This window comes from Oenanthe melanoleuca, chromosome 2, assembly GCF_029582105.1.
Source record: "Oenanthe melanoleuca isolate GR-GAL-2019-014 chromosome 2, OMel1.0, whole genome shotgun sequence".
NCBI lineage: Eukaryota > Metazoa > Chordata > Aves > Passeriformes > Muscicapidae > Oenanthe > Oenanthe melanoleuca.
This window is the reverse complement of record NC_079335.1, coordinates 31,834,709-31,848,543: the sequence shown is the minus strand read 5'-3', so window position 1 is coordinate 31,848,543 and position 13,835 is coordinate 31,834,709. Positions and strand designations below refer to the sequence as shown.

At 43.9% G+C, this 13,835-nt stretch overlaps 1 protein-coding gene across 2 annotated transcripts; it reads right to left on the bottom strand.

Moving 5' to 3' along the window:
* Positions 1 to 9,519, bottom strand: SBSPON (somatomedin B and thrombospondin type 1 domain containing). Of its 2 annotated transcripts, XM_056485449.1 has the most exons (6): positions 9,353 to 9,400; positions 8,915 to 9,302; positions 2,653 to 2,847; positions 2,002 to 2,092; positions 1,028 to 1,204; positions 1 to 369 (listed from the first exon to the last, which is right to left on the bottom strand). In XM_056485449.1, exons 2-6 carry the CDS (start codon positions 9,129 to 9,131, stop codon positions 252 to 254), a joined length of 798 nt encoding a protein of 265 aa, XP_056341424.1. In that variant the 5' UTR covers positions 9,132 to 9,302; positions 9,353 to 9,400; the 3' UTR covers positions 1 to 251. The 2 variants fall into 2 exon arrangements, with proteins under 2 accessions (XP_056341424.1, XP_056341423.1); XM_056485448.1 differs by having other exon boundaries at positions 8,915 to 9,519.
* Positions 9,520 to 13,835: the final 4,316 nt, after the last annotated feature.

Below are 13,835 nucleotides of genomic sequence, written 5' to 3'. Positions count from 1 at the left end.
TGGTTAGAAACATTAGCTCTTTAATTACAAAAGAGAAACATGGAAACATGCTTCTAGTGTTCTAGTACAGAGATCGGTCTTGGCATTTTGTATTAAGGCAGAGAGAATTTCCCGAAATGCTTCTGCCAATGTTCCGACTCATTTAAAATTTGTTAAGGCTCCAGAAAATGCAGCAGAAATATGTAGGTTTCTTGGCATTGATGTTAATTTTCTTATTCTTTTTGTTGACATTTTAAATATCTCTTAAACTTTTATGTAAAAAGAAAACTGTGCACCAGGGGACAGGAACAGTGTTCCAGTTGCCGGATCTTCTTCCAGGTTCCTTGGCACTGAGAGTTGCCAATTGCTTCCCAGTGTAAGATTTTATCTCTGAAATGAGACAACAAATGAGAAATTAGAAGAGTAAAAGCTGTATATTTAGTGTTATTGGATTGTGTTGTATGAAATGTCGGCAGTTTGTTTAATCATGTAAGACTATTAAATTCATCTAGCTCTTAAAATGCTTTCTGGAGCAGACATTATATTCCTAAGTGGAGCATCCAAGATGGTGGGTTGAGTAGCTGGCTATACAGGTAGTACAGTACTATGCTTATTAATAAATGTATTGATCAAATAAAAAACAGTTCTGAATAATAAATATCTACTTTCACACTTATTTTTCTAAAAACCAGGTATATAGGCTTGAGGGGAATACCAATCCACCACTGGTAAATCTGCGAGCAGATTTGGACTATGGCAGGAAATACCCTTTTTAAGTAAAAGTGCCCATAGCCGTAAAAAGTCCTCTTTATTACACAAATCCCATCACTTCTTCACAATAGTGAATAAAGCATGCACAGCATTGAGCATTGAAATGACTTCCCAATTTTATCTAGGTTTTAAAAGCAATTTCTGAGAGAACTAAAAGGGTAGAATTTTCCGAGCTCTACAAATGATTTGAGCCTATTCCATTTTTTAGGTATCCTGTTTATCCGCATCTTTCAGTGAGACGCTGGTGAGTTTCATTGGGTGTGTTGGTTGGTGTTACCCGTGAGCGCCGTGTCCGTCGCCGGAGCAGCGCCGCGTGGCCGTGCTCATGGCCGGCGGCTGGCAGGCCACGCACACGGTGTGTCCCTCGCGCAGGTACCGCATCCAGCGCGCGAACGGGCGCCTCTCCAGGGCACAGTGCTGCGACAGCCGCTCCGTCCTGAACTCCACACAGTACCTGCTCGGGAGGGAAAGTACAGCTAATACCCACTTTGCGTGGGCTTACACGTCATAGGGGTGGGGCTTGTGAAGTGCAAGTTAGACATGATTGCTAACGAACCCCTTTCTGGCCCTAACCTAATCAGTGGATTCTAAAAACATGTAAACTGTTTCTCATTCTATGCCCCAGTCCAGTGTTTTATGGATAATTTCACACTGGTAGTGTTCTGTATTCTTAAATTATTTTGAAAAACAGACCCCAGTAACCCATATTTTTTCTTCTATGCTGCTGAAAGAAAATGGAAAAGACACTTTAAGAATATCAATGAGTTGTATTGTTCTAGAGAAAATAGTACAGGACAAAGCATTATGAGCATTACAGGCCCAGTAATAGCCTAATTTAAACTTCATTACCATCTCTACTGGTAACTAGACAAAATTTCTTACTGCTTGGGTCAAATAGTTAAAAAAAAAAAGGTCTCTTGAGACCAATCCCATTCAGTCCACTTTGTTCAGAGACCAACATCTAATTTCTCAGACTTGCACTTCAGATACATTCAGCTTTGTTTCAGCATTGTTTACTGTTGGCCTTCAAAAGCAGCTATCTTCAGATTTGCCATGATCCCATTGTCTAATTCAGGAAATTATCAAGTAGTAAAAAACAACATCTAGAACATGCAAATAAACTGCAAGAGAGAAAACCAGTACAAGCTATAGCTTATTGTTTAATTATTGCAAATTTAATTACATTTTCCTCTGTAGCCAACTGTTTTCTACTGAACAAGATGACCCACATACATATGATAAATAGATTACCCTGGTGCTTCTTTGTCTGAAGGCCAGAGAGAAGATGCTGCTCGTCTTTTTCTTTCTTTAGCGTATTCAGAGGTAGTTATGAAAGCAGGGACTGAGGAAAAAAACAGTTATGGTAAAACAGCAAGGCACAGCTGAGTCATATTTCAATTACTGTAACAGTGGGTGAATGAATCAGGAGCCTGTGGATGGCAACACTGGCTCACTTTATTGAAAAAGTGATAAAATGCTGGCAACATTGGACCTCAACACCATTCCCTACAGCTAAGCTCTCTCTTTATTCAGAACAAAAGTATCTAACAATGCATGCCATCTAGTCAGTGAGGAAAGAGGATGTGCTGGAATCCCACAAGGAGTACTCTTTCCTGTTTCATACTGAATTTGTGTTCTAACTTCACACAGAGATAATTTGATACTTGCATCCAACTGAAATATGCATATCGCTTAGTTGTTTGCTTAATAGAAATTAAGAAAAGCCAGAGTAGGAAAACAAATTATTGAATAAAAACCAATATGACAGTAGAAAGTAAAGTTCTAATTTATAATTTTAACCAGCTAATTGCAGATAGCTGCTTGGGTTTTTGTTGTTGACAGAAAAAATTATGAAGGCTGTGATGGACACAATATACAGCAGCAAGATAAAATTGAGAATACCGTGCTCATGGCCGCAGTCCTGTCCCTGGTAAGTCAGGTATTCCAGGCAGCCAGCCTTCTCCTCCAGAGCTGGGCACGGCTCCCCACCGTTTTTAGGTTCCTGCTGAACATAGCGCCTGCGGACCCGCAGCCCGGGATGGCATGGCTCTGCACAGCCACTCCAATGACTCCACTCCCCCACAACACAGGGAACAGCTGCAAAGCAGTATTAAAACATTATTACTAATCAAGGCTTCTGTTTTATCCTAATTGCTCTCAAAAACTTGAGATAGTAAGATTATATTGAGGGACTTTTTGTTTGGTTTGGGTTTTTTTACTTTCTCTTTTCTAATTTTATTTATTTGGGTTTAAATGCTCTTCCAGGATTCTGCATACTCAAAATTCAATACTGAATTTCATACTGAAATACTCAATACTCAAAATTTCATACTGAAAATTCAAACCTGCCTGCAATGTTTGGCTCGGTATTCCATCTCTTGCCCACAAAGAAATAGCTCCTCATCAAAACCTTTCACTACAGCTGTGGGGCTCTTCTGTACCCTCTTTTGAAGCATAAAGTATTAGCCTCAAAGGAAACCAGCTCATGGTCTGACCTTCCTTGGCAGTTCCTACACCGCTAGATTTTGTTTAAACACTGGAACATTTAAGTAGCAGCATAGTTGATTCCCTTCAGATCAATTTCTAACTCCTTTTTCTTTAACAGTGAACTATATCTACTGCCACAGCTTGCTTTGCCTGTTTTAACACAGGTCCTACTCATTTTCAGCTACAGAACAGACCACTGGATATTCGAATTTCATTTCTCATAGATCACAAGCTTCCTCTAAACTTAGTCAGAAATTTTGGGGATAGTACCATTATTTCTCAAGTAAACTTTGAATCATAAGAAACTCATTTCCTTCAGGCAGGGAAAGAAAAGGGTTTGCGGTGTCATTTGCAGAATACAAAAACAGGTGATAGATACATTATTCCTGAGTGAGAAGCTATGTAACACAGAAGGCTTCACTTTATTTTTCCATTAAAAAACATGCAGCTGTAAAGAACACACAGCCATTTAATATCTCCATGAAACTGCTTTCCTCAGCCTCATCTCCAGGAACCTGTATGACCTAAAAATTGTCCCTTTAGCAGTTAGAATGAGTACTACAGATTTTCAAAATTGTACTGCAAGCTGAGCCCTGTGACATTGGAGTAGGATGATTTCTGGATCCTCACTGACGGAACAATCACAACTCCTCCACCTGGGAACTTCAAATCTGCACAGCCTTGTTAGGAGGAGCTGTGAAAGAAAAATGTCACACACATGGGAATCCATCAAGAGAAGAATTCACTGAGGATAAGCAATCAGTTCCCTCTACGAGTCGTCCTCAATCTGTGGCCTACAAGGACATTTAATCTCACTGGTGATCCATTCCCAGTAGCCTTTATTCCTGGAGGCCACCTGGGAGGTGCTCCAGGTTAGAGAATGGTACAAAATACACATTATCATCAGTGGGTGGGCTGTCTTAAACTGGTTCTGGATTGTTTTGGCTCATGCTTCTCATTATCTAGTTAAACAAAACTTTTCATTTCCCATGTGTACTATTTCTCATTAGCTTGTAATGGAACATATCACACTCTTTCAATTTTTTTTCCACATTTCCAGGTTACAATTTAAATCCCCACTAGTTACATCCTTGTATCAGTGCTACAGGAAAGTGATGGGACCAAACTAATCTTTCAGGAAAATATTTTATGCCCTCTGAGAATCTGCCAGTACAAGACATTGGGAAGAAAGAGTAGAATGTGATAACCTCCTTGCGATTTGTGACTCTTCTCATAAAACATAGAAATTTCAGTTTTTGCTCTGTCATTACATCTCTAATTTCTTGGACTACTACCAATATTATAAAGCAGATAAAACCTCTGAAAGAGGCTACTTGGCAGATGTCCTTACCAATCTACTAAAACTCCCTTCCTCTGTTCTCACTGTGCACAGCTGTTCTGACCAAACTCGCCCACTTTTGAGTGCCCTGACAGCACCAGGTGTATTGTGGCTGAGGATGCTGCACCCCACGCCCTAAGGAATTCCACTGAAGCAGAACCACAGGGCTGCCCTGAGTATTGGGCCACCAGCTGTCCATCCTGCTCAACAATTAATATTCTCTGGTGTTTTACTCTACTTATTGATAAACACCTTCCCAGACAGCACCTGAGTATGATTTGTAGAACAGCTCTGGAAAATCACAGAAAAAGCTCCCTTTGCCACATGCAGATACCTGACACTGCATCACCAGGCACTGCCCTCAGACACATCCAGGTACCCCAAAGTACATGACACAACCTTTGTGGCTGTGAAGGCACCACACTGACATGTTGCAGTACAACCCTCAGACTGTTTGTTCCAAGAATTGTGAACGAAAAAAGATAACCAGTGATAGTAAAAATGTCTTATACCACACCATGGGATAGCCAGGACAAGTGCTAAATGCAGTATGGACCTCACAGTCTTTGACACCTGGCTGCAGGGTCCAAACACAGTTCTTGACCCCACTTGATTTTACGCTACAAGCACAGACTTTGATGCCTGATCACACATCTTAGTTCCACCCAAGCATCCAAAGGACAGTAAGTGTCTATCTAGCCTATTTCCTTATCAACTGACTCTCTTCCAAGCTGGCTGTATGAATGATCTGCATAAATAAGAATTTCCATGGAACTTTAATCCCATATTAGAACCTTGATACACTGATAACATTAAATCTAACATCATATTTTCCATGAAGAAACTCCCAAAGGGACTGAGTAACTGCATAGTAAAGTGATGACTTCATGTCTTACTGGAAACAAACCAAGCTGACAGTTAAATATTGGTCATCTGCAGAAATACATGGTAATTTCATGGTTATCAAGATTTAGAATAAGAAGGATGAATTGCCCTAGTCATGTGGAAAAATAAGAATATTGGGTTGTTAGAAAGGAATTTAGGCAGTGGGATAATAATGTCGCTCTTGCAGTCAGTACCCAGCAACTCTTAAGGGACAGTAGATCAATTTTGTGCCTTGTTGGAAAGATGTCAAATTCTCCAGCATGACAGAGACTGGGTCCATGAGCTGACATGAAGGGAATGATGCCATCTCTCAACACACAAAAAGAAGTAATAGGGACCCATAGCTACATCTTTATGGATCCCTCTGTGTTGCTATTTGCTCAGCTTAGTTAACACAACGATGTTAAACGATGATTTACTGAAAAAATGAGGAGGATGCAAGTCAAAAGAAACTGAAGGACGGGATTTGTTCTCAGGTACCTACCAAAACATGAAAGCTAATGGGAATTTCATGGGAACTTCATGGGAAATGGGAAGCTAACTTGGAATTTCAAAAATACACAGAAAAATTACATTGTTATCTTATGAAAGACAGCTTATGAAAGACTAGCCAAAACTTCGTTTTTATCTGCCACTCGCAGCACTATGAAACACAGATCCTTATTTTTGAGTCAAATTCTTTTTTTTTTTTCCCATCTCTGGAAAAAGAAAAACTGAGGATTGTAGTATGTTCATTGTATATTGTAATATATAAGGATCTCTGGATTTTTTCAGAGTAACCATTTTGATTCAAATGGTGAGCTGATTCCTTTCTCAAGCTTTCTCATTGGACAGTAGTTCCTATTTAAAATGCTATACACAAAAATATTCTTTATTCAAAAATATACTTCATTTATTCAAAAATATTCTTCAGTGTTAGAACTATAAGGAAGTTTATTTAAAAATTACTGAACTTGAGTTCAGCAGTCCGTGAACTTCTGCTGAGCCATCTCTTTTATAAAGTACCAAACCTACAATGATTTTTAGGCATGAGAGAATTTAACCCTGCCACTGGCAGCTTTAGGATGTTCATTTTTTCAGTGGTTTCTTTTATTTTGGAGCATTGTTTTTGTATGATTCCTGACATCTCTTGCATCCTAGTGTCTCTTGATTACTTACACTTGAGGCACTTCACACTTTCCCCAAAGGATGTAGTCATTTCTGCAGGTGCTGAAATCATGAGTTGTGAACAGATTGACAAACAAGCAGTAGCATAAGAACCATTGATCACCTTTCTTTACATTTCTATTTTAAAGTTTTGAACTTTACACTCAAAATAGTGAGCTATGCCAGTGAAAACCCCCAGTGTCATTAAACACTTCAACACGTTTTAGCAAGACTTGGTGGGGAGACCTCAACATCCAATAGGAACAAAAAAGACTCTAAAATTTTTAGCCATACTTGTGTAAATTGATACAAAATTCCACTGGAACTATTTAGAATTTCTGTTTATACAGAATACAAATTAAAGACTGCTTGCCATAGAAACTACATATGATCATTTGCCTTTAAAAGAACAACTTCTTGTAAACTTAGTTTTTGGATGGGTGAGTTCTAGGACCACCTGGCCAGGGTGCCAAAATTCTGCCCTCCCGTGCTATACTCATCAAGGCATAATGTGCCTTTCCCCCGTTTGTGTTTGCATTTCCCTCTGTTTGTGCTCGCACAACTGGGCAGTGAGGCAGTGCAGGGAGTCAGGCAGGAACAGGCAATAGAGAAAACAGAAACAGCCACCTGTGTGTTTAGTTCCCTGAACTGGGCCACCAAAGAATGGCAAATTCCAGCTCTGGTGAAGGAGAGGCAGCAAGACAGGGAGCCTCCACTGAGACTCCATCTTCCTGACTGGATCTAGGGCACCCATCACCCACACAGAGTACAAGTGTGGTGTGTTTATATTGTAGACATAAAATGCCTCTTGAGGCAATCACCACCCAGCCTGAGGCTAAAAATACCATCTTGATAACAGCAGGGCATCATCAGGTACCACAAGTCATCCCAGAAGTCATGGTAATTAAAGTGTTTAAACTAGAATTTCTCCAGCAGAGTCTTGAGCTTTTTTTTGCAGGATTTCAGCTGTTTTAATACTAACACTGTGCATGTTTATCAGCTCTCTGCTCTTATGCTTGAATATTAAAAATAATTTGATTTACTGAGAAGATGTAATATGTATGCTGTGGCTGTATGACAACAATCTTGCCAGTTCTCCCTTTACTGACTTTCCTGAATGAAAGAGCAATGGATTTTAAAAATGCTCATTTCAAAAATGCTACTTTCTGTCAGACTTCATGGTGCATTTTTTTCCCTTCTGTTACCCTGAGGGGATTATTTAGCTGTGGGCAAGCTGACCATGTTTCTTCTAGAGACCTGGGGTCATAGTCCTGCTCTGCTGAGTTCTTCTGTGCAGTTTTACATCCTTTGGGATGGTTTTACACCATCTGAGAGTTGTACTTCCCCTTCCCCATCCAGGCAGATGAAAGCCAACTTGGGTCCCAAAGCTATGTGGCTATGTCAGCATGGCACTGAGCCTGCTAAATGCACCCTAATTAGCAGGACTGTGCAGCAGAGGCTCATGACTTTTTGGCTGTAGGCTGGCGTGTGTCCAGCCAGCTGGGAAGAGACAGTAAGCTGACCAAGTACTAGAACTGCACCTGCAAAGCAAGGTCTGTGTCCTGCACCCCAGGCACAGAGAGGTCAGTCAAATGGTGAAGACTGCAAAGATTAGAAATCCCACAGAAAGAGGCACTGGGAATACCGGCAAAGCAGATACTCAGTTTGGTAGAACTGGGCTACTTTTCCCTCCTTCCATTGCTCACCGGGAGGCTGTGCCATCCCCCGAGGGCTGGCGGGGACCCTCTCACTCATGCTCCTACGCTTATTTTAGAGCCTTTGCCTTCACAAGAAATTCTTGCGGATTCATGCTCCTAGACAAAACCTCACCCTAGGGACTTCCCCAATTACTTCACTGATACTTGTTTGTCAGGATGTGAAGAATCAGCTGAGAGACACAGGTGGTGCTAAATTAATCTCCCTGCTGTCAAGAGACATCCCCCCTGCAATCAATTTGTGTTTGGGACTTGCCGGAGTGCAAAGTAAGTAACATAATATTTTAGAGGTAAAATAACTTCAGACTGTCACTGTACTACAGCTGATCCGGAAACCATTTCTCTCTAGTGAGAAAAGTCTCTGTCTCCTTTCCTGAGCCTACCCTGGTGCTGCCCCAGCCTGGTGCCTGCTCATGCCCTCGCCCAGGGGCTGGGCAGGGAGGAATCTGCCCCTCTCGCAGCCCGGAGCCCATGCCCGCAGGTCCCAGCTCAGAACCCAGGAAACCTCCATCCCGCGGAGCCCCGGCGGCGCTCCCGGACCCGGAGCGGCCGCGGGTCCCGCCGGGCTCCTGCCGGGGCCGGCCGCACCTACCCGGGCACGCCTGGCCGTGGTCGTGGCAGCAGTCCCCGGCTCGCCGGCAGCCTTCGTCGCAGTAGCAGGTCCCGTAGACACCTCCCTCCCTCCATCCCTCGCCGACGCAGGCGGCATCCCGGCCCTGGCAGCACTTTCCCTGGCAGCTGCCCCCGGCCCCGCTCCCGGCCCAGAGCAGCCCCAGCCACAGCGCTCCCGACAGCGCCGTGCCGCCCATCGCCGGCACTCCGGCCGCCGGCACTCCGGCCACTGCCGCACCGATCACAGCCACAGCGACCACTGCCGCACCGATCACCGGCACTCCGACCACTGCCACACCGACCGCCGGTACTCCGATCACAGCCACACCGATCACAGCCACACCGATCACCCCCTCACCGATCACCACCTGCCACACTGACTACTGCCACACCGACCACCAGACACACCGATCACCACCAACCTCACTGAGCACCGTCACACCGACCACCAGACACACTGATCGATCACCCCCACACCGATCACCCCCACACCGGTCACCGCCGCGCCGCCCCGACGTGCGGGCCCCGCCACCGCTGCGCGCTGCGGCCGCCGCCGGCACCCGGCGGAGCGGAGCGGAGCAGAGCGGGGCGGGCCGGCCGGGCGGCGGGGGCGGGGGCGGGGGGCGGCCGGCCGGGCCCTGCCCTGCCCTGCCCTGCCCTGCCCTGCCCTGCCCTGCCCTACCCTACCCTACCCTGCCCAGCCCTGCCCTGTCCGGCCCTGCCCGGCCCGGCCCGGCCCTGCCCTGCCCTGCCCTACCCTGCCCAGCCCTGCCCGGCCCTGCCCTGTCCGATTTCGGGGTGCGGGGGCAGCGGCAGCTGGGCGGGTACATGTCCCCGGGGTTCCTGCCGGGTGGTGGGTGTTTCCCGCGGGATCCGCATGGCAGGACAGCTGGCGATGTGCCACACAGCGATGTTCTGCATCAGGATGTCCTGCACAGCAGGAGCCATGTCCCACGCTGCAGGACTCCCACAGGTATGACCCTCGTAGTGATGCCCTGCACAGCGATGGCTCGCACACCATGACCCACACTGCAGGGACTTACACAGTCATGGCCTTCAGTGTCCCCCACCATGGCAGTGTCTCCCACATGGTGACAACCCTTACAGCAGTGTCCCACACTCCAGAGACCCCCACGGCGGTGTCTCACATGGTGATGTCCCTCTCACAGAGCCATGTCCTGCGCAGGTCTGTCCCATGCAGTGATGAGCCAGATGTCCTTCACAGTGCTGTCACACAGCCGTGTCCAGCACAGGATGGCAACGTCCCAGCCAGCTGTGCACAGGCCAGCCATGCCCTGTACAGTGGTGACTCATCACAGTGACCCACAAAAGTGTCCCAGAGCATCCCCAGCCATGTCCACACAGCCCCGGGGTGGGAATGACCTGGTGCCACTAATCGTGGTTTATTGGTACAGGCGCTTCCTCATTTCAGGGCATGTCCCACACAGTGTTTGCATGTGTCATGTTTCTAATTTTCGTTCTTTTTTTTTTTTTCCAAATCTGTTCCCAGAAAAAATAAAGAAAGCTGTACTTGCAGGTGCACAAGAAAAGCAAGGTGGATGCCCAAGCAGCTTCCTAGTAATTGGAGGTTTGGATTCTGGTTTTCAGCTCACTTCAGTGCTAAGAGGTTTTGAGGATTAATGGAACTTGATAATTTTAGCCAAAAGTCAAATCCCAAAAGTAAGTAGTGAGGTGACTGGAAAAATATGTTAGCTTTGCATACTTCAATTTGCAGATAGCAACTAAAGCAAGAGGAGACATCTGGTCTCCCAAAGCTGCCTGCAAGGGGAGGTAACAGTTTATTATATTATCTACTACTAAATGTGGGCACTTGGACCTCCTGAGACAGCTCGGGCCAGACAGAGTTTGATTTCTTCTAGCCATCAAACATTACTGTTAAAATGTTGTTTAAATCCCTGAGGATTGGGTTTGATCTGTTATCCAGTGTGCCACTAATGAATCTACTGGCATTCTGCCAGCCTAAAACTTGAACCCCTGAACAGCAAATGTTGGGGGAGTTCCTGGGGTGAGTGAGTGGAGAACAAGACTTACAGCCTGCCTTGGTAAAAGCAGCATGAGAGGAGGAATGCCTCTTTATGTTTTCCTTTCTTTTTTTTTGTATTCCTGTGCTTCCCCTGAAAGGCAAAATATTAGCAAATAGTAGTAGAAACTACTTTTGTAGGTGGATAAGTTGTGTGCAGATGACTTATGCTGAAAGGATAAGACAATAAAACTTGGATGAGTCCAGAGCAGGTCAAAAAGGGGCTTTCTCTCAGTGGATATGTTTACAGAAAAAACAAGGAAATATGTCTGCAATAGTCTAGTAAAAGAAAACAGAATACAAATGAAAAATGCTATAATTTCTACTAGACATAGTAAACCAGATTCTTCAGAGCAGAAAAAAATGAATCTTAATTAAAGGAGAGAACACGCTCACCCAGTTTCTTCCAGCAAATACTTTGGGTTTTTTTCTTTTAGTTTAGTTCCTTTCTATTAGGAGTAGCACTGGGTAACTATGAGGGACAAAGAAACACAGTGATGTGTTCTCAGCAGTGACTCAGCATTGAAACCCATACAGGCAATTCCAGTAAAACAGGCAGAGATTTCTTTCCAGTCTGATGTGAGATGGTCCACAGAAAGTAGGTGTTGCAACAGTACCTGCTGTTGGTTATCATTTTGTCACACAGATAATTACAAGAAAAGCAGAGATTTAAAATGCATGTGTGGGTAAGCTCAGGGAACATGCAGAGTCCTTGCTCTTTCTTGTAAGCCACAGAGGAGCATTGCATGGAGCAGAGGTCATCAGGCATCTGTTCTGCATGTGCACGTCATGCCAAAATACTTCTTAATCCCAGAGGTGAGGAGAAATCTAAGGACTGTATTGTAGTGCTCTCAAAAACAGGTGTTGTTGCTGGCTCTGAGATTTTGAAAACCATGATTGGGCTCAAGTTGTCAGCCATTTTTTTCTTCATTTCTTCCCTATTTTAGCTTTGGAATATCTAAACTCAGATTCCCTAACTAAACCATCTAAGTTTTACCTGCAGAATCATATGGTAAGAATGGAAAAGAAACCAAGACTGTGAATTTCTTTTTTTCAACTAATTTTTCAAACATGTATAATGTGTTCCAGTGAGTTTTGTGCCATTGTTTTATTTCCAACCCAAGTGTCCCCATGGCCTTACATGGAGTTCTCCCTGGTTTAAAATGCCACAAAGACAAAACTAAGCCAAGTGTGTTCCAGCAGTAAATTAGAATGAGAGCTGGTCTCTGTTGTTTACCATGCCTACCAATATTATTATTTACCGTGATCGTTTTATGCTTTCTCTGTATAAAGCATGTAAAGCAGAACCAAGTTTTAACTCTCCATCCATTCCTGTGGCATACATCTACCCATAATACTGGGTAGAAGACTGAAAGCACCTGAAATTGGGAAAAGCTTCAGACTGGGTACAAAATATATCTTTGATAGTAAAATACCTTTCTTAATTTTTCAAGTTGAACTTACAGCCACAGTCATTCTGCCTACTTGATGTAAGGTCTATTCAACTCAACTTCAAAGACTTTTTTCAAATATATTATCTGTCAGCCAGCAGCATTCCACATGCCCACACCTCCTTAAGAGCAAATTCTCTGGAAGGTCTAAACTTGCACAAATAGTGCTAATTTTTCTTTGCTGCTAGGAGGTTAATCCAATGGCATAAAACTGAGAGAACTTCAAATGTCCTGCAGGGCATTTCTTTTCCTTTCAGGCTCATGTTTGCACACAGCTTTATTTATTTAAGAGAAATACCCTTCCAAAAGTAACCTGCTTGCATTTCATATTGGGACTACGTGGTGACTGATGTGACTACAAAGGCTACAGGCTGTCTCTATCCTGGACACAGGACCATGCTTCCCAAGAGCCCCATAGTCAGCTACAACTTGATTTGTCATATGATGCCCTTGTTCCCATTGTTCTAAAAAAGTATACTTTCTCCTGATAAGAAATAATCCCTGCTAAGGTGAATAATCAAGTAATGGTGTTTCCTAATGTAACAGGCAGCTTAAAGCAATAGCAACATTTTGTATGTAAAAGAAATAGAAGTATTTTGTCCTAGCTAATGATCAACCAGTATAGAAACCCAGTAGAGGAAACATAAAAGGGACTTTCTATAGTTTCATAGCCCATGATGTTATACAGAAAGCATGATGCTGTTTCAATGACCAGCTTGAGGTGTTCTGCATTGAATCACTCCTAGGAGAGCAGGCTGAATACCTGGCTGTGTTTGAGGGAGGTCATTTGCTGTGCACCCACTTTGCCTTGGCAGCCCTGTCAGGCACAAGGCTTTCACGGGTCACAGGAGATGCACTGGCTTGCTGTTCTCAATTACAACCATTGATTTTGGTTGGGGGTGGTAATGATGCACGAAATTGCTTGAATTGGAGAGGTTAATGGAAATGTAGAAGAACTATCTATCAGGATATTTTTAGCTGATTTTTAAAGGCCTTTGTCTTCCCCGTAAGTTATTGAAGAAATAAAACAGAGTTGCTGTAAAACTTCCATGCAGAAAAAGTCAGGCAAATCCGTGTGTTCAGCCTAATCATATAAGGGCTGGAAGACATCCTTGTCCTGTCTTTTCCCCTGAATTTCTCATTTTCAGATTCAGGGAGCCAAAAGGAATGGAGCAACTTAGCCAGCATGAGGAAGGGGAAGTAACCAGCAAAAGGCTGCAGGACAGTCTCCACCAGCAGCAATTAAAGATGACACTGGCTCAGCTAGTACACATGGCAGAACATTCCCCTTGCTTATTAGGCTACAGCTACATCCCCTGTCTAAATTAACAGCCTCTGGCTTATAGAATAGTAGTATTGCAATAATAAGTACATTTTCTTATGTTAGTTTTTATTTCATCTTGATTCTA